General features: G+C 47.8%; 2 protein-coding genes across 3 annotated transcripts; both read right to left on the bottom strand.

Moving 5' to 3' along the window:
* Positions 1–359: 359 nt before the first annotated feature.
* Positions 360–17,176, bottom strand: CYP4F8 (cytochrome P450 family 4 subfamily F member 8). 2 transcript variants are annotated; one of them, XM_057300641.2, is made up of 13 exons: positions 15,753–17,176; positions 15,219–15,417; positions 12,948–13,092; positions 11,548–11,601; positions 11,329–11,456; positions 8,748–8,869; positions 7,709–7,979; positions 7,308–7,374; positions 6,979–7,108; positions 2,565–2,698; positions 2,405–2,469; positions 2,157–2,239; positions 360–1,807 (listed from the first exon to the last, which is right to left on the bottom strand). In XM_057300641.2, the coding sequence occupies exons 1-13, from the start codon at positions 15,983–15,985 to the stop codon at positions 1,642–1,644; spliced, it is 1,797 nt and encodes a 598-aa protein (XP_057156624.2). In that variant the 5' UTR covers positions 15,986–17,176; the 3' UTR covers positions 360–1,641. The 2 variants fall into 2 exon arrangements, with proteins under 2 accessions (XP_057156624.2, XP_003813624.4); XM_003813576.5 differs by having other exon boundaries at positions 387–1,807; positions 15,219–17,176.
* Positions 17,177–18,813: 1,637 nt separating this feature from the next.
* LOC100970872 (large ribosomal subunit protein uL23-like) lies at positions 18,814–19,403 on the bottom strand. Its single transcript, XM_034944930.3, has one exon. The coding sequence runs from the start codon at positions 19,392–19,394 to the stop codon at positions 18,927–18,929; it is 468 nt and encodes a 155-aa protein (XP_034800821.1). The 5' UTR covers positions 19,395–19,403; the 3' UTR covers positions 18,814–18,926.
* Positions 19,404–21,085: the final 1,682 nt, after the last annotated feature.

The following is a 21,085-nucleotide window of genomic DNA, read 5'->3' as shown; positions in this document are numbered from 1 at the left end:
TTCAGGTCACAGCATGGATCTAGGGTCATAGACCCTGACTGCTTCTAGCCATCTGCCCCATCTGCCCTAAATAGCAGTCCCTGTCCTCATGGGCCAAGATGGAGCTCCAGAGGCCACATCAATCTTGCAAGCAATTTGTTAAAAAGTCAAAAAATAGCAGATGTTGCCAAGGCTATGGAGAAAAAGGAACATTTATACACTGTTGGTGGAAATATAAATTAGTTCATCCACTAAACTAATGGAGTGTGGAGAGCAGTTAGGATATTTCTCAAAGAACTGAGAGTTGAATTACCGTTTGACCTAGCAATCCCACGACTGGGTATACACCCAAAGGAAAATAAATCATTCTGCCAAAAAGACACATGCATCCACATGTTTATCGCAGCTCTAATCACAATAGCGAAGATGCTGAATCAACACAGGCACCCATCAATGGTGGAGTGGATAAAGAAAATGTGTAGAAATACACCATGAAATACTATGCAGTCATTAAAAAGTACAAAACCATGTCATTTGCAGCAACATAGATGCAGCTGGGGGCCATTATCCTAAGCAAACTAATGCAGGAACAGAAAACAAAATATTGCATATTCTCACTTATAAGTGGGAGCTATGCATTGGATACACATGGTAATAAAGATGGGAACAACAGATCCTGGGGACTACTAGACAGGGGAAGCAGGGAGGGGGAAAAGCTGAAAAACTGCCTATTAGATACTATGCTCACTACATGGGTGATGGAGTCATTCATACTCCAAACCTCAGCATGATGCAATATACCTTTGTAATAAATTTGCATGTTAGCACCTGATTCTAAAATAAACATTGAAACTCAAGAATTTTTATTCTCACACCTGCAATTCTGGCACTTTGGGAGGCTGAGGTGGGCTGATCACTTGAGGCCAGGAGTTTGAGACCAGCCTGGCCAACATAGCAAAACCCCATCTGTACTAAAAATACAATTAGCCGGGTGTGGTGGTAGGCGCCTGTTGTCCTATCTACTCAGGCGACTGAGTCAGGAGAATCACTTGAACCCAGGAGGTGGAGGTTGCAGTGAGCCACTGCACTCCGGCCTGGGCGACGAGAGACACCCTGTCTCAAAAAAAAAAAAAAAATCTTCCAAGCAGCAGGAGGGAAGAGGGGAGGACTGAGCAGACAGACTGTAGCAGCTTTCTCTTAAGAAAGGTTACCAGAATTACCACATAATCTTTGGCTTCTCCACATGGGACAGCCACAGTCACTTAACCAATTGAGCTTCAAGAAAGGCTTTCAAATGTGATCTGTATTTCAGGCTGCTATGCACCTAGCTAAAAAACAGGGATTCTAAATTGGAAAAAATTTATATCAGAATACACAATTATTTTTGGGGGGAAAAAGTCTTTACTTAGACTCTGGGAGATCCCACCCTCAGCACGGGGCTCCTGTGCTCACCCAGAGAGGCAGTGAGTATCTTGGGCACAGAGACATCTCGCCGCCTCTTCCCAGCCAGGCCCTAGATCCCCGCAGTCCTCCAGCGCCCCCTACTGGCCATCCGCGGGACTCAGGCACAGGGGCCAGCACAGATTTATTACCGGAAATCTGAAAAGGTAGTTGGTGCAAAGGTAGGTGATGCAAAGGTAGGTGGGTGGGTCACTGCAGGCCTCAGCCCAGGGGCTCTACTCGCAGCCAAAGTCCGTCCTCCGCATGCAAAACAATCTCCGGCGTCCTGCGTGGCTCCCTGTGGTCGGGCAGGATGCGGAAGCGCAGCAGCGTGAGCGCCAGGACCACCTTCATCTCTGCCATCGCGAACTTCTGCCCGATGCAGTTCCTGGGGGCCAGGGTGGAAGGTCTGACTGCACCCAGGACCCAGATCCCGGCCCCACTGCGCCAGAAACCAGGCCCGGAACCCCCAACCCCACCCAGATCACCTTGGGCAGACAGGGGGGAAGCTGGGTCTGGGACCCCCATGTGGGCTTGCATATTCCCAGAGCCTAGCCCAGACCCCAGCCCCAACTGAAACCAGACGGGGCAGGAGGCTCTGAGCACACCCTTTTTCCTAGGATCTTCTTTAAAACCCCTATCACAGAAACACGTGGTCCTACAAGTCAGGCATCTGACAAGGCAGCCATCTGTGCCACCCTCAGCCCATGCCCACCTCAGACACCCCCTGGCCTCACCTGGGCCCCGCCGAGAAAGGAATAAAAGCCATAGGTGACCTCTTCTGGGCGTTTTCTGGGTCGAAGCGGAAGGGGTCATAGACCTGGGGTGGAGGCAAGTTAAGGCTGCTGATGGGGCCTCTCAGGACACCCAGCCACCCCCACATAAAACAGATGTGGGTGGAGTAGAGAGGGAGTATCTGGTTTTCCGGGACAAGACCCCTCCCCCAACCAGGCCCGGGGGATGGAGAAACAGGGAGGGGCAGCACCTCAGGGTCTGGCCAGACTGAGGGGTTGTGATGGATTGCGAAGATGTTGATGTTACAGACATTCCCTGTCGTGCAGGAGAGGACAGTAAGGACAAGGTCCGAGCTGCCTGCTGGGACCACCGCCCTGCCCAGGACCCTCCTCCCCTGCCATGGAGGGCACCTTTGGGGATGACTCGGCTGTCTGGGAGCACCACGTCCTGGGTGCAGCCGCGGGCGAATATAGGGATTGGGGGATGCAACCGCAGGCTCTCCTTCAGGCACATGGTCAGGAAGGGCAACTGGGCCAGGTCGTCCCTAAGGAAACACCCAACAATTATCCAGGGAGCAAACACGGCCCTCCTGCTGCCCCTGGAGACCCTCTCACCACCTCCCTCTGACCCTCAGTCCTATAACAAAATTAATTCCAGAAGCAACAAAGATGTAAGCATTAGAAGACCAAAGTCACAAAACTACTAGAAGAAAAGTTGACCTGGTGTTTTTAGAGGTATTTCTGAGCAAAACAATATTCAGAGGGTGTCTCTTAAAAGTGTTCATTCCGGCGGGGTGCAGTGGCTCACTCCTGTAATCCCAGCACTTTGGAAGCCTGAGGCAGGGGGATCACTTGAGGTCAGGAGTTCAACACCAGCCTGACCAACATGGTGAAATCCCATCTCTACTAAAAATACAAAAATTAGCCACGCATGGTGGTGGGCACCTGTAGTCCCAGCTACTCAGGAGGCTGAGGCAGGAGGATCCCTCGAACCTGAGAGGCAGAGGTTGCAGTCAGCCGAGATCACGCCATCGCACTCCAGTTTGGGAGGCAGAGCAATTCCATCTCAAAAACAAAAGTGTTCATTTGTTTGTGTGAAAAAGTATTTAAAATTATATAAAGAGGTAACAAAAGCAGGAAAAAAACATCTCTACAAAGGGCTTATAAAGTTATTTGAATAAATAATCTCCACTCCACACTGTAGGGTGGGATGACCATATGTTGTAAAGGTGTCAATTATTTCTAAACTAATCAGTATACTTCATGCGATTAATAAAAATCTAGCTGGATTCTTTTTGGAACTTTGAAATCTTATTCTAATTGAAGGAATTTTAAAGTTCATCAAGAGCTAGGTCAATTTTTTTTTTTTTTTGAGATGGATTCTCACTCTGTCACCCAGGCTGGAGTGCAGTGGCCTGATCTCAGCTCACTGCAACCTCCACTTCCTGCGTTCAAGCGATTCTTGTGCCTCAGCCTCCCAAGTAGCTGGGATTACAGGTGTGCACCACCACACCCAACTAATTTTTGTATTTTTAGTACAGACGGGGTTTCACCATGTTGGCCAGGCTGGTCTCAAACTCCTGACCTCAAGTGATCTGCCTGCCTCAGCCTCCCAAAGTGCTGGGATTACAGGCGTAAGCCACCATGCCCTATCCAAGCTAGGTCAATTTTTAAATAAAAGATTGAAGAAGGAGAACCCAAGCTTCCAGATATTGAGAGATATTACAAATGCATACTAATAAAAATAAAATAATTTTAAAAAAAACTGTGGGACTGCTGCAAGAACAGAAAAACAGATCCATAGAACAGAGTAGAGAGCTCAGAATCAGGCCTGTGAATAGGGGGAAACTTAACATCTGCTAAAGGAAGGTCCACACGCCCCTAGAGAATGGATAGTGTGGTGGAAGTTGTTCAGACCACTGGAAATGTGGGAACAGAGAGAAACAGGTTCTTGTCTACTGCATATACAAGGAGGAGTCTTTTCCTTTATGAGAAAGGTAAAATTATAATGTTAAAAGATGATAACATAGGAGAAATTTTTGTGACTTAAGAGTAGGAATTCTTAAAACCCCAAAAGCTTAAACAAGATAAAATATAAAGGATAAATATGCATGCAAATTAAGGATTTCTGTGCAGTAAAAGATACAGTGGACCCAATTAACATTCCAAAGAGAGATAAGAGATTCAGAGAAGATGCCTAAGATAGATAGATAGATAGATAGATAGATAGATAGATAGATAGATCCAGAACAATATCTGAATATGTCAGGAATTCCTGCAAATCTACAAGAGAACGAACAGGTGACCCAAGTGAAAAGTAGACAAAGGATTTGATCTAAGAATTCATGGATGCTCAAACATGAGAAATGTAACAGGAGATGTGCAAAGTCACTAGCTGTCATAGAAATAGAAGCTAGCTGACAACGAGGTACCACTTCACATCTATTCGAGGCTAGAATGGCCAAAGGTAGGTGTTGCCAAGGGTTGGCTGAGGTGTGGGTAGAGGGGTCACATGCACTGATAGTGGGGTGCACAGAAGCTGCCAATATGGAAGGCAACCTCCAGGACATGGCCAAGGAAAGATGTGTGTTTTACAGCCCAGCAAGCTGGTTCCCAACTGTAGATCCCAGAGAAATTATCAGACATGCAGATAAAGAGATATGCACAAAGATGGTCATTGCACTGGAGAGATAGAAGCAGTCCAGGTATCCACTACAGAATTGAAGAGAAAAGGACTAGATCATAGCTAAAAGCAAGAGAATAAATGTACTTAGAACCACGGTGCTGCAAATCATAGTGCTACATTTATATAACACAAATCATAGCATGCAACCACGGTGCTGCAAACGTAGCGCAAATCATATTGCTACATTTATATAGCACAAATCATAGCATGCAGCCACGGTGCTGCAAACGTAGCACAAATCATAGTGCTATATTTCTGAAAAGGTAAGAACCAGCACAACATCTGTGAGATAAAAACATATATAGAATTTTAAAATGTATCCACCCCAACAACAAGTTTTACAGATAAAAGTATCCACCATTTTGTAATCATACTGATGGAGAGCTGGAAGTAGAGATTTGAGATAAATGGGAAGAAATACGTATTGTATAGAAAAATGATGAGAATTTGCCATGAATTGAGGAGCATCATTAACTCAAACATTAGCACCTAAGGTCCAAAAAATTTATTAATTAACATTTTCAAAAGTATTTGTCAAACTAGTTAACCTGATCACAGAGTTCAAATGGAAAAAAATAGGAACTCGAGGGAAAAAAAACTGTAAACACAAAGTAATGAGACAGAACAAACTCTACCAAATACTAAAGTGTTTTTAAAAGTAGACTTCATGCTGCTCATGTAAGACTACATAATAAATGGAACAAAATGAAGGCAACAAATAAAACCATATATATACATACATGCCTAAGATAGGCATATATATATATGGTTTTATTTGTTGCCTTAAAATACATATATATATAGTGTATACACTATATATAGTGTGTGTGTATATATATATACACACACACTATATATATACACTATATATATATACACATACACATAGTTTCTTGTGAATTTGTTGTTATTTAGAATCATGACACAAGGACAAAATATTCATTAAACTTGGTTGGGACAATTAGACATTTGGAGAAAAAATAGATTCCAACATAGATTTCAAAGGGAAATATTTCTAAATGTGAAAAATATTGATAAAATGTTAAACTTTTAAAAATATATAAGCCTATTAAAATAAGTCAAACAAGAGTTTTGCATTTTACTATTAGAGTATAAAAGGGTTTTTAAATAACTTTTTAAAAAACACAAACAGGAATTATAAAAGAAAAAATTAATAAATTTGGTGACAAATAAATGAACCAAAAATAAAAATAAAGTCCAAGACAATGCAAGGCAACATTTTGCATAACAGAAAAAAGAAATAATTTTCTTAATATGTAAAGAGTTTTTATAAGTAAATAAGAAAACTAGTATGACCCAAAGTAGAAAAAACAAATTACGCAAAAACTGACTTCACAGAAAAAGAGATATGGATGGCTCATCAGCAGGTGAAAACAGTGCTCAACTTTACCCACATTTAAAGTTATGTTCATTAAAATAACAAAATGTTATATTGCATCTATCAGATTGGCAAATGTTTTAGTTTCATAATAGGCACTTCTGGGGAGGTTATGAGGAAATTTGGTATTCTCAAAATCTGTGTATAGGAGTAGATTTCCCAAGAGCTATTGAGTTGTAAAACTCAAATGGTCTTTGGCTCAGCAGTTGCACTTCTAGGAATCTGCTCTACAAAGATGACATGTCAGCAATGATCATCGTACACCGATATTCAACACATCATGTCTTTTATACCAAAAGGCTGGAAAGTATAAAAACACGCGTTGATAAGAGAATGTTTTGATAAATCATAATATTAGATTGGTCCAAAAGTCATTGCGGTTTTTGCCATTAATTCTCCAAGCAGCCCTGTGGGACAGCAATTCCCCACACCCCCAATTTACAAAGGAGAAAAGTTGTTCAGAAAAGGGAATTGATTTTACTAAGCTTGCATAGCAAGTTAGTGGGGGAATAAATATGGACTCCCAGACCATTCTGTCCCCAAAGCATGCAATGTTACCCTTGCTAGCCCCCATTAGGTAGAGTAGTAGAGCCCTGTTTCTGGGCTCTACTCCTATTCCCACTAGGCAACAATGGCAGAATCATCAAAAAGATCCTCCCCTTTTCCCCCACCTGGGGAGAAGAACCAACGAGAAGGACTCAGAAAGGCAGAAAGGCAGAGCCACCAGCACCTGCACTCACCATTCAATCTCTTTAGGCTCACGGTCCTTCAGAAGCTCTTGCACCTCCTGCCGGCAGCGTTCTTGGTATTCTGGGTGCCTCGCGAGGTTGTACAAGACCCAGGAGAGGCCACTGGCCGTGGTGTCATGGCCTGAGGGTCAGCCAGGCAGGCTTGAATCTCTGGGCTGCTTCAGCACCCAGAGGGTGGACAGCGCCCATACATTGAGGCTCTCAGGAAGGTTGAGGGGAGGGGAAGGTTGGGCAGAATGAAGTGATTCAGGGCCGGCCCTCCACTTCCCTGGAGTGGAGAGACCCCTGTCCCCACTGTAGCCCCAGACTGGGACACTCACCTCCAAACATGAAAGTGTCAGCTTCTGCTCTTATGTCCTCATCTGACAACTCTTTCCCATTTTTATCCTGGAGACAAGAACCCCAATCACACTAGTTCTGGGGTCACTGGAGTCTAAACTGAAACAGTCTCTGAAGACCCATTATCCCATAAGGATCCCTCCCTTGTCACCTCCAGATCTACCCCCACAGCTTCCTTCCGACCTCCTGTTTGTTCTTCCCAGGCAGCTCTCTATGCAGCTTTCTATGCAATCACCTCTAAAATTTATCTGACTTGTCCCTCCCTTCTTCGAGCACCTTCCATGGCTCCTTAGTGCCCTCTGTATCAAGTCCGGTCCTTCAATCTGACATTTGACCTGAAGCTCCACTTCACCTCTTGAATTCAGATCCCAGAGAGGCCCACCTCGCTCAGCAGGAGCACATCAATAAAGTCCAAAGTCTTGGACTTGGCCTTGGCTTGGAGGAAGTCATCAACACCCTGGCTAGTGAGGGTGCGGCGCCGCTCCTGGATGACAGCATCTGTGAAGTCGTGCACCAGTCGGCAGGCCCTGTGGAAGCGCCGTCCACAGGGAGTGAGGAAGTACAGGAAGTCCTTGTACCGGAAGAACTGGTTATTCCGTTTCACTACAAGGGCACTGAGCTCCATGATCGCAGTAATATATTCACTGGGCTTCCTGCAGGGCCAGTCCAGAGAGAGGAAGCAGCTCCTTACCCACATGAAAGCCTGGGAGCACCTTCCAGCCAGAATCCCAGGACCACGTTCCATGCAGAAAGGGGTGTCCTGCAAGCACACTTCACTCTCTGCCTCCCACTCTCTGTGAGCTGCCTCCTGCCCCAGGTCCCCAGGGCACAGCTTGGCCATCATGGGCATCTCCTCTCTCTGTCTTATAAAACATCTGCTCCTGCCTATTATTACTCAGTTTCTCCCAAATCTGCCCCGTTTTCTCCACCAAACTCAGACCTCCTCTCCCTGGCATCCTTGCATGCTGTGTCTACATGACAGTCAATCTTCCATAGAGTCCCATAGAGCCCAGTGTCCAAGCTCAGTACTGACCATGACTCTCATCTGCTCAAACACCTCCATGGCTCCTTAGGAACCTTGGATAAAATGCATCTCCCTTTGTCTGACTTTTCAAGATCCTTAAGATCTAGTTACTGCCAACCCCTCCACCTTCATTTCCAAGTGTCTCCCAACTGCCTGTTGCACATGCTGTGCTCATCTTAGCCTCCTTGCCTTGACCCAAACAGTTCCACTTGTTTGGAGGAAACTTCTCTTTCTCTCACTCTCTCTCTCTCTCCTTCTCTCCTTCTTTGTCCTTCAATGCCTAGTTCTCATCACCTCTCCAGGAAAGCTCTTCTTGTCTCCCTGGGCTTTGCTCTCCCCACACCCACCGCCCCCCCCGACTCCATCCCATGTTCCCAGGCCCTGGGCAAGAACTCACTCCTGACAATTGCTGTCAAAGCTGAAGATGCATTTCTGCAGACTGTCCAGGGTCATAAGGCTGATGTGCTCAAACACGTCCAGACAGGTGCTGCCCTCCATGGCCAGGCGTTGCCACTTGGCCTGGCCAGAGAAGGGAACAGGGCTGGGGCCAGGCCTTGGCTCCTCTGAGTCCCCCTGCAACCCCAACCACCAGGATGGACTCCCCCAGAGGCATGCTCCTGGTTTTCTGTCCCAGATGCCCATCCTCAGGGAGGACTAGGCTTGGGTGAGAGTGGAAGCTGTTACTATTAGGAGATGAAGATCCCATGGCTGGGTTCAAGCCCCAGCTGTGATTCCTAAGCTGTGTGTACCCTTGGTCAACTCACAGCCCTCCTCTAGGTCTCACCTGTCAAATCCTCAATAGCAATCAAGATGACCTGCTTTGATGCCAGGGAGCCAGGCTAGAACCTCTTTTCCCCCACTCTTAGACTCACTGACAAGCTGGGTGAACTTGGGAAATCTCCCTAACCTCTCTGGCCCTCAGTTTCACCATTTGTCATGGCATGGGGAAGAGGGTGGAAAATATCCTCTACCTCACAAGGCTGTGTAAATTAAATGAGACCACATATACCACGGAATAGGCATATGACATCGTTTCTGTCATATGATGAGTTCTCAATAAATATTATCTTGATTCATCTTCATTGTTATAAATTGATTACAAAAAGTCCCTGTGATCCCCCTGAACATTTTTTTCTGAGCATGCCAAGAATGCAAAACTCTGAAGTTTTGTTGTTGTTGTTGTTGTTTGTTTGTTTTGTTTGTTTGCTAGTTTTTGAGATGGAGTCTCATTCTGTTGCCCAGGCTGGAGTGCAGTGGCACAGTCTTGGCTCACTGCAACCTCTGCCTGCTGGGTTCAAGCAATTCTCCTGTGTCAGCCTCCTGAGTAGCTGGGGTTACAGGCACGCACCACCACGCCCTGCTAATTTTTGTATTTTTAGTAGAGACAGGGTTTCGCCATGTTGGCCAGGCTGGTCTCGAACTCCTGACCTCAAGTGATCCCAATGTGCTGGGATTACAGGCATGAGCCACCACACCCGGTCAACCCTGAGGTTCTTAATCTGGGCTATTTCTCAGCATTGTGTTTGCAGAGAACAGCCTTGGGGTATAAGGTAATGGCTCCTCTGGGACACACGTTAGGCTTATTCTGCTTGCTCTAAAAGCTGATTCTCTAAGCCTAATGCTCCTCCCCATCATGCAAATATACTACATGGCAGGCATCTATAGAAGCCCACCTTATCACCCCAGGGAATTTGGGTGGCTTAGAGAAAGGATCCAAACCAACAAGATGCACATGCCACTTGCTGAGACATGAGTAATAAACTTTTGTCTTTGACCCAGAAGTCTCGTGTCTTCTGGCAGAATCCATGCAAAAGTAACAAGCTAATTTATTAGCTCACAGGAGAAAAAAAAATCCTAGTCGTTTCACAAAACGCTTGGCTCCATTTCTTCTCTTCTCCCTGCATCCACATCTTTTGCAATGTGATTTTTTAGCAACTTCCATTAAGAGATGGAGCCTATTTTGCCCCACATTGATTCATGGTGGACGTTTTACTTTTTTTGGCCAATAGAATGTGGTGAAAATGATAAGGCCATAACTAGTGAGAAGTTGGCTGGGTGCAGCAGCCCATGCCTGTAATTCCAGCACTTTGTGAGGCCGAGGAGGGTGGATCACTTGAGGTCAGGAGTTCAAGACCAGCCTGCCCAACATGGTGAAACCCTGTCTCTACTGAAGATACAAAAAATTAGTTGGGCATGGTGGTGGGCGCCTGTAATTCCATCTACCCGTGAGGCTAAGACAGGAGAATTGCTTGAGGCGGGGGTTGCAGAGAGCCAAGATCCCATCACTGCACTCCAGCCTGGGAGACAAAGCGAGACTTCATCTCAAAAATAAAATAAATAATAATAACTAGTGAGAAGCATTGTATCCTCCTCTCACTGCCTTGGAATCCTGTCTCTGCCATGTGAGCAATCCTGGGGTGTCGTCTAGAGGCAGAGAATCACATGGAGAAAAGTCCAGGTGTCCCAGCTGAGGCCATCCTAAATCAGCCAGAAGCCAGCAAAGCTCCAAATATGTGAGAGAACTGAGCTGGCACAAGCAAAGCTGCCTACCTGACCCACAGCTGCTCTTATACCATGAGGGATCCTATCCACATGCAGAAGGGCTGGCCAACAGTCCCACAGATTTGTTAGCAAATATAAACCCTTATTGCTCTAAACCAATTAGTTTTGAAGTGATCTGTACTCAGCAATGACTACTATGCAAGTGTCATCATTCCTTTCTTGAGTTTACAGGGCTTCTGTGAGAAAAATGTGGAAATTGACTCCTTCTGACCACCTACTAAGTGTCAGAGACATGAGTCCATCACATGCTCCTACCACCTTTTAGTGAGGATTATTAGCCTCATGGGGAAATCAAGGCACAGAGAGGAAGAGCAATGGCCCCAAACCCACCCAGGAGAGCCAACATTCCAGACCCAATTGTATGTGATCCCTCCACCCCAAAGCTGCAGCTGGGACGCTGAGTTCAAGGCACTCACATGCATGATGTTTGCACTCTTGCTGAAAATCTTTATATAGGGCTTCAGGATGTTGAAATGGAAGGCAGGCGTCAGCAAGCGACGGTGGTGTCTCCACTTGTCACCAACACTTAACAAGAGCCCATCCCCTAGTATGGCAGCCAAAGGCTGTGGGCAAGGGCAGAATCTTCCCCTGGCCACAAAAGTTGGTCCCCGTCCCGTCCACCTACAGTTACTTACCCAGCCAGGGCTTCAGGGTCTTGTAGAAGACTATGTCCTTGTCTGTAATGGCATCTGACATGAATGAGGACCATCAGGGTCCATGGAGAGGAATAGAGGAGGGACTTTGGGTATGGAGGGTGGCTCCCAGCCAGAGGTTTGGACTTCTTTTCTCCAAGCCCAGCATAGCAGGAAGGAGGCCATGGGCAGAAGAAGAAAGGAGGGTGGGGGGCATAAAGGGGGCCGGACTAGGCTGCAACAACACTATAGAGCAATGATACACCCTGACATGGTACAGCACACCCAGCATGTCTTGACGTGGCTCCTACATGGTCCAACATGTTCTGCAACACCCAAGCATAAGTCAACACTCTACAAAACACATTTACAGAATAAGAGTTAAAGACAGAATTCTGATGATATTAGGTGAGACCTGGATCCAGTTGTGCCTGAAGGCCATCCTCCCTGGATGTTGCAGTCAATAGCTTCTCTTTAATGGCTTTGACTGCTTGGGGTTGAGTTTCTACCACTCACAATGGAAAGACACCTCAGCACCCACAGAGAGCCGTGGACCTGCCCAGAGTCACTCAGCATTTTGGGGCCTGAGCCATGGTCTCTGTGGCGTGATACCCCTTCTGCTGCTCTCCCTGGCCTGTCCAAAGATGGGAAGGGCAGAGGGCAAGGGTACGGCTCCAGGCTGGGGTGGTGTCTCCTATTGGAGATTCCTGGGGCCTGGAGCAAGAGGGCAATGAGCATATGGTGGAAGTGCCACAGGATGGGGTTAGAAGGAATCGACCCACAAGAGGTGAATGTCATGGAAATAGCAGCCCAGATCTTCCACCAACCACAACTCCTTCTCATCTTCTTGTCCTTGCTCTGGGCCTGCAGAAGGACAAGGCCAATGCCAAGCCTGGTCCGGAGCCTTGAATACTAACAATGCCCACTGCATCACCCTGCCCCTGCTTTTAAAAAAAAAATTATCACTCATCTTTCCAGACCCAACTCCTGCTACTCCTCCTCCACGAAGCCTTCCAGCCTGCCCCAGTAGAAACCTTGTTCTCCTCTGCTCTGTCACAGCCTATCTCCTCCTGGCCCATTCTGAACCCCATGAAGTTGGGGATGTCTCTGTACTGATCCATCTCTTCAAGTTTGGGGATTCCTCCAGGACAGAGCCTTGGATTAAGGCTTCTTGGGGCCCCAGTGGTTCCCAGAACAACACGGAGGTGGGGAAGATGGCAGCAGAGAGAAAAGACACTGAGGTTGGGGTTGGTGACTACAGGAAGGAAAGAGGAAGGTGGCTGAGAGAGAAGCAGGAAGGAAGGGGCTGAGTACTACAAGAGCTGCACAGAAGCTTTGGGGATGAGATCTAGAAGCCCTCCAATGTTCTCCTGTGCCCACCACCACAAGCTCTGCAGGAGTACCTGAGGTATTGATGACAGATCGGACGATGTCGGGGTGGCACAAGTTGATGATGGGAGTGATGGGGCCCAACCACCTCACAAAGCCCTGGGGGTAGGTGGCCACCAGCTGGGTCAGGACCCTCAAGCCCTCCTCTGTGGGAGTGACCTGCAAGCAAGGCAAGGGCCATCACCTCCTGTGTCCACTTGACTGGGTTAAGGGATGCCCAGATATCCAGTCAAACATTATTTCTGGGTATCTCTGTGAGAGTGTTTCAGGAGAGATTAGCATTTGAAGGAAAACTGAGGAAGGAGGATCTCCCCTTCCCAGTCTGTGTGGGCATCATCCAATCTGTTGAGGGTCCACGTAGAATGTAAAAGTGGAGGAAGGGTGAATTTGTTTTCTCCTCTGCAGCTGAGACATCCATCTTCTCCTGCCCTTGAACATTAGAACTCCAGGTTCCCAGGGCTTTGGACCCAGATGGAATTGCACCACCAGTGTCCCTGATTCTCCAGCTTGCAGAAGGCATAGAGTGGGACTTTTCAGCCTCCATAAACATGAGTCAATTCCTATAATAAATGCCCTCTTCTGTCTCTCCATAGATTAGATAGATCATAGACAGACAGACAGACTGATAGATAGATACATAGATAGATAGATAGATAGATAGATAGATAGATAGATAGATATAGATATTGATATCCTATTAATTCTATTACTCTGGAGAAATAAATACATTTCCCAGGAGGAGCCACAGCAGGTCCCACTGCAGGCTTTAGAGGTGGCACAGCCTCTGCAATGAACAGCATGTCCAGATTCTGCACACATAGGGGTAATCTCCACTCCCTCCTGCTCCCTTCTCTTGGGGGCAGTATCTAAGTTCCAAGGCTACATCCCAGGGAACAGGGGGAAGACAAACTGTCTGTTCATGGAGAAGCCCACCTTGAATAAAGAGGATGGATTTTCTCATCCTGGGAGTGGCTCCAGCCCACGGACAGTAATGTGGGGTGGGCTCCACAAGGGTGGTGTGTGGGCAGCAATGTGGCCTCAGGACATGTCCCCAGGACTGGTCCCCACATCCTTTTATGTCCTGGCTGGGCCTCAGGGGCTCCAGGTCCTCCCATGGAGAAGGTCTGCACACTGTGGAACTTCCTTTCTCAGCAGCCCCCAGGGGAGAAGAGGTGACTCTAACTGTCTGTCAGGAAGAACAGCGGCTCTCACCAGGGAGCACCTTTTGCACATCAAGCTCAGAGCTAGTCCGTCCTGTGCTCCCTCACCCTGCACCTGTGGACACACCCATCATTCCTGCCATTTGCCAATGAACAGACTGATGCCAAATCGCCCAAAGGGGACAGCAGGTCTAAGTGAAAGGGCAGGGTCTGAAGGCTCAAAGATAACTTTAAAGAGGAAGTCACTGGCCAATTTTTATCCAGGTTGGGCAACACAACTCATTGGGACAGCTTAGTGGGGATAAAGAAGATGCCCCCACAAGGGAGAGGGTGGAGATGGCACACATCTCTCTTCTGGCCCAGCTGTGTCACGATGTGAGGGTAGGGGGTGTATAGCTACTTCCTATGGGAAAACTGCAGCCCAGAGATGGATGGACACAAGCAAATGGGCCAGGCAGAAAGTGGGTTCTAGACAGTGAGCCCAAGAGGCCTCCAGTACAGCAGTGGATAATGTGGAAATAATGGTGAATACCTGCTGTGTAAGCCCCACTCTCCCATAGCAACCCATCAGAGGTTCACTAGTATACTGAAAACAGTCAGGAAAAGAATTCAAAACAGGCTAGGGGTGACTTCCCCTAGACAAGGAGATGAGAAAGGCTTGGCATGGCAAAGCAGAGGAATAAGTGAGTGGGCAGAGGAATGAGCAAGTGAAGAGAAGAATGACTGAGCGAGGAGAGGAATGAGTGAGCGAGGAGAGGAATGAGTGAGCGAGGAGAGGAATGAGTGGGTGAGGAGAGGAATGAGTGAGTGAGGAGAGGAATGAGTGAGTGAGGAGAGGAATGAGTGGGTGAGGAGAGGAATGAGTGAGTGAGGAGAGGAATGAGCGGGTGAGGAGAGGAATGAGCGGGTGAGGAGGGGAATGAGTGAGTGAGGAGAGCAATGAGTGGGTGAGGAGAGGAATGAGTGGGTGAGGAGAGGAATGAGTGAGTGAGGAGAGGAATGAGTGAGTGAGGAGAGGAATGAGTGAGTTTCTCTGCCGTCTCAGACCCGAGCCCACCCCCTCAGCCTGAGCCCCATTTCCACCCTTCCACCCTGAGACACTAGATCCATCCTCCTGCCACTCACCAGGCCCAGGTGACCCAAAAACCAGTTCTGTTTCCGGGGCTGCGGGAAACACCGGAGGCGGCGGCAGTTGTGATAGAAGGCATAGGTCCAGGCCAGGATGTGGGCCAGGAGCCAGGAGGCCCCGACCACCAGCAGGAGCAGCCACGGGGATGCTGCCACTGGCCTGAGGCCCAGCCAAGACAGGCTCAGCAGCGACATCCTGCAGGGCAGACGGGATGGAGGGTGAGGTCCTGAGGCCTAGGAAAGGGGCTGGGGAGCTCCAGGACCAATGATGGGTAAACATGGTTAAGAGCATGGAGGGAGATTCAGGGAATCTCAGGGGAAGAAGCCAAGGGAGAGGGGAGAGGAGAAGTGACACAAAATTAGAGATCAAGGAAACTAGAGACCAGAAACCAGACAGCCTCATCTAGAACCACCAGCCAACTTGACCTCTGGTTACCTGCAAGCACCCATCACCAGGGCCAGCTCCCTGGAGCCACCCCAGTCTTGGGCAGTGCCCCTCCCTATCCAGCCCTGCCACCCCCAGCCTGGCACCTTCTGTCAGGAGAAGGTTGTCCCGCACAACCTCCTCTCCTCCTTTGCCAGGAGGTTTTTGTTCCTGGCCCCAGATCTAGGAAACACTGCAGGAGGCTGGGCGGGGCTGGGCTGGGCTGGACTAGCCAATCCTCACAGCCTGGATGCCTCCTTTGTGCCAGGGCAGCCAACCAAAACCCGGGGACTGGTGGGGACCATAACTGTAGAAGAACCAATTCAGGGTGACCGAGCATGGCCACTCAGTCCTTGGTACCTCTCATGTAAGGCAGAGGGTAAGTTGGAGGGCAGCCAATGGTGATCTGAGCCCCAAAATTTGCAGCCACCCTGCCTTTCCAAGACCAGAGGAAGGTAGGTAAAGGAATGAAGTGTTCAGATGCCAGGTGAGCTGGGTGAGGGCAAGCCTTCTCCCAAAACATCCCCCGAGTTCCCCTCCAAATGTGGGCCAGGAGAATGCTGTGCACCATTTCTCAGTGCAGATTTAGGAGATTCAGAGACAGAAGCCTGTTGCCCTCCACTGCCAGCCTGGCAGGAATTCAAGTCCTGCCTCCCAGCAGCCCAGGACCTAGGCTGAGACCTGACTGACAGGAGCAGGAACAAAGAATGCAGCACCACTGGGGATTACCCAGGGTCAGATTCTGGAGATAACGAGACCAGCTGGGAAAGCAACCTGGATGCTGGGCTCAGCATAGGAGGACAGAGGGGGCCCGTGAAGGGTAAGGCTGAGGGAAGCTGAGAGCAGACGAGGTCGAGACAGTGGAAGGCAGAGCCAGGGGACCCTGAGTGGAGTCCTCCTTCTGCTCTGTCCTTGCTTTGATGATGGGCAGTACTGCCCCTCCTGGGCTCAGGCTTTTTTTTTTTTTTTTTTTCTTGAGACAGAGTCTCGCCCTGTCACCCAGGCTGGAGTGCATTGACGCGACGGGATGGAGGGTGAGCTCGGCTCACTGCAACCTCTGCTTCCTGGGTTCAAGCGATTCTCCTGCCTCAGCCTCCCGAGTAGCTGGGATTACAGGCGCCCACTACCACGCCCAGCTAATTTTTTGTATCTTTAGTAGAGACAGGGTTTCACCATGTTGGCCAGGCTGATCTCGAACTCCTGACCTCGTGATCTGCGCACCTCGGCCTCCCAAATTGCTGTGAGCTCAGATTTTGCATTTGGGAGATGGCATGTGGAATGAGGGGCTTTAGAGGGGGACAGAGGAGGAGTCTTCAGAGGAAAGAACCTCAAAAAGAGGTGAAGGGAAGGAGCTGGCAACATGCACTTTAACTGTAAGGCTCAGTTACTCAAAGTGTGGTCCAGGGACCTGCGCCATGAGCATTACCTGAGAGCTGGCAGGAAATGCAGAATCCCATGCCCCAATCCAGAAATACTAACTCAGGATTGCATCTTAATAGAACCCCAGGAAATCCCTATACAATCCTTCAAGTTTAAGTAGACTTGTTTTAAGATTCCTGGCTCCAGGCTTTGCAGGGATGCTGGGAGTTAACCCCTTAACCTTTCTGATTCTCAGGGCTTCTTTCAGTTATAAAATAAAAAGAAAAATCTATGCCTCTCAGGGCTGTTCATGCAACTATATGTTTCTTGAGCACCTACTATGTGCCAGGCACTGGGGATGCAACAGTGAGTGCTCAGCTGTCAAAGGTATCACATCACATAAAGAGACAGGCAATGATCCAATAAATCAGACAATCCAATAAATCAGAGAATCAGGGAGGGCTTCCAGGAGGAGGTGACCTTTTAGCAGAGACATGAATGAAGAGGGAGACCCTCCAAGGGCAGCCATGGGATGCGGCACCCAGGCTGCGCAAAAATGCACATGAGTTCTTGTTCCTTTGCAGTTCATGCTGAGATCACCAACACGTGGGACCACACAATTCATCCTTGGGAAGGCCAAGGTGGGAAGCGAAATCTGGCCCAATATTGAAGCCATAAGCATATGTTGAACTTTCATGAGCCATGAGCAAGGACTCACACCCCAGCAGGACTCTGCAGCCTGGGAGAAGCCAAGGTTCATCACTGAGGTCCTGATTCCTGGACCAGGTAGCAGAACAGGAAATTGAGGCCAAGGGCAGGAGTGATAGTCCAGAGGGAGCTCTCTACTCTGGGAGTTTTGTGCCTGAGAAGGCTGGAGTCTCCCCAAGATTTCTCATCCAACCAGGAATATCTCAGGGGCCAAATCACACAGCCTGGCTTATGGAAAGTCCCCTAGTGAGTATTGGAGGGAGAGGAGTCACTCATGGGAAAACAGAAGCTGGTGCTTCTCTGCAGGGGCCCTTCCACCCCTACCCAGAGTGAGGCAGTGGGAAAGTGCACCAGACCACAGAGTGACCAGCCTCAGTCACCACCCATCAATTCCTAAGCCTAAGTCATCACATCTGACAAATGTGTCTCCTAAAGCATCACAAAGCATTGCCAGCATTCTATCAGACACAGGGAGAGAGAGCAGAGAATAAGTTCCAAATTAAAGATGTGAGTAATGGTCCCATCAATATAAAAAATCTATGAGTGTATGTGTGTGTGTCTGTATGTACACATGTGTACGCACATTGAAAAAAATCCAGAAGAATGCACATACCACGATGGAATTGGAGAAATTACAATTGGAGTAGAAACCTTTTAACTTTCTACATGTCTCTGTTGCTTCATTTTTCAAGCTGGGCTGCTATAAATGTAATAATTAAAACAAATTTTTTTTTCCTCTGAAGTCTTTGTCCTTTATTGGGCAAGGGGTGAGGGAAGCAGACAGACCGGTTGGACATAGTAGATGGGTGTGTGAGGACAAAATGCTACCAGAAAGCCAGCCAATCCACACTCCCCTGAAATGTATGCTAACGCCCTTCAAACTCTGGGCATTGGTTTCATACACAGCCTATTCCAGGGATAAAAGGGGTTCTTGTACAGCTTCTTGTTACCCTCAACCATGGAGGCAAGTTCCAAGTTCTGGTTTTCCTAGGACACTAACTCTAGTCACAAAGATCTCTGGAGTGATCACACATGGTGGAGTGGCAGGGTGAATATTTCAAAAGGATAAGTAGAACAGGAGTCTTGCCTAAGCCCTGTCATGTCAGTGTCTGTGTGTGGCCTCCCAGCCCAACCAGAAATTGACAGAGAGGCATGTATATGGTGAAAAGATATATATATATATATATATTCAGAATTAGGCAGCTGCACTCAGTTTAGATAATCCCAATTTTGTTGGCAACATCCAAAGCATCGTAATCAGGAGCCAGTCGAACATATACCTTCTTCTCCCCATCAGGCCAAATCAGGGTGTTGACCTTGGCCACATCAATGTCATAGAGCTTCTCCACAGCCTGTTTGATCTGGTGCTTGTTGGCTTTAACATCCACAATGAACACAAGTGTGTTGTTTTCTTCTATCTTCTTCATGGCAGACTCAGTGGTCAGCGGAAACTTGATGATAGCATAGTGGTCAAGCTTGTTTCTCCTGGGAGCGCTCTTCCGAGGATATTTGGGCTGTCTCCGGAGTCGCAGTGTCTTCGGCCGCCGGAAGGTGGGTGATGTGTGGATCTTCTTTTTGTGGCTGTGGACACCTTTCAACACTGCCTTCTTGGCCTTTAAAGCCTTCGCTTTGGCTTCGGCTTTAGGAGGGGCAGGAGCTTCCTTCTTCGCTTTCAGCGCCATCTTGTGAAAAGGGTCCAAAGCAAATTTTTTTAAATAAATAAGGATTTGGTACAGTGGGGACACAGTTGATCCACAACATAGGTGAGTGGTTCTGTTTCGTTTTGTTTTGTTTTGCTTTGCTTTGTTTTTTGAGACTGAGTCTCACTTTGTCACCCAGGCTGGAGGGCAATGGTGCCAATCTCGGCTCACTGCAACCTCCGCCCCACCAGGTTCAAGCGATTATCCTACCTCAGCCTCCCGAGCAGCTGAGATTACAGGCATGAGCCACCACACCCAGCTAATTTTTGTATTTTTAGTAGAGACAGGGTTTCACCATATTGGCCAGGCTGGTCTCGAACTCCTGACCTCAAGTGATCCGACCACCTCGGCCTCCCAAAGTGCTGGGATTACAGGCGTGAGCCACTGCGCCCAGCCAATAGGTTAGTTGTTCTTACTGTGTCACCATGAAGACCCAGCTCCCAGGAATCGGCCTGCGGTCTCCCTAGAACAAGCACACGGGCTGCCCGCTAGCTGGAGTTTCACCTTCCCTGTCCTTGAATGCTCAGGAAGGAACACATTCTGGCTTCAGCACAACTGAGTTCAAGTCCAGGCTCTGCCACTCACTAGCTGTGTAACCCTCTGAGTCTCATAGCCTCCTCGGTAAAATGGAGAGGTCAAGTTCTAACTTTTAGGTAATTAGTTTCTCAACAACAAACTTCACATGAACACTTAAATGGTAGCAGGCATGGTGCTAGGACCTGGGACACAGGTTGAACAAGACAGACGTGGTCTCTGCTGATAACCTACCAGTCACATTTGGCAGGCTCCCCAATTAGCCCCCGGAAAAGATCTCTTGATGCATGGGTTACATCCTGTTCCTGAGTAAAGAGTCTTGTGAGTTTCTCAAATTTTATCTTTAATTACTCAGATCTTATGAGTTCTTCCAATTGTTGTTCTGATTTTCCACTGATATGGAAAAGCACAATCCTTTGTTTCTAAACCATGAAGTTTTGCTGATATATTTATAAATCATAAAGTTTTTCTTTTCTTTTCTTTTCTTTTTTTTTTTTTTTTGAGACAGGGTCTTACTCTGTCACCCAGGCTGGAGTGCAGTGGCGCAATCTCATCTTACTGCAACCTCCATCTCCTAGGTTCAAGCAACTTTCCTGCCTCAGCCTCTCGAGTTGTTGGGATCACAGGCATGTGCCACCATGCCCAGCTAATTTTTGTATTTTTAGTAGAGACAGAGTTTCACCATATGGCTAGGCTGGTCTCGAACTACTGGCCTCAGGAGTGATGAGCTTCTCCTCAAGTGATCTGCCCGTCTCAACCTCCCAAAGTGCTGGGATTACAGGCATAAGCCACTGTGCCCTCTCTTATAAAGTTTCACTGATGGTTTTACATACAAAATGTTTTAGCCTGTATGTTATAACCTGTATCTAATCATTGTGACCTCTGCATTATACCCTCCAATAAAAACAGACAATTCTGATATAAGAAGTTCCCTTCTCTTCTCCTAAACTTTCTTATAAAAACATTCCAAATTGTAAAAGATTCTGGCACACATCCAAATGTGTTGGTGCATCTTTCTGGGTTGATCCTCACCTTTGGCTTCAAATAAACCCTTATAAAGTATTTCTGCCTCGGCAGCTTTAATTTCAGTCCACAAAATGATGTAGTCATCAGTGTTTCAGAGTGGCCTCCCTGGTCAC

The sequence above is a fragment of the Pan paniscus genome, chromosome 20 (genome assembly GCF_029289425.2).
Source record: "Pan paniscus chromosome 20, NHGRI_mPanPan1-v2.0_pri, whole genome shotgun sequence".
Lineage (NCBI taxonomy): Eukaryota > Metazoa > Chordata > Mammalia > Primates > Hominidae > Pan > Pan paniscus.
Note: the sequence above shows the minus strand (reverse complement) of the source record. Positions and strands in the feature narration are given on the sequence as shown.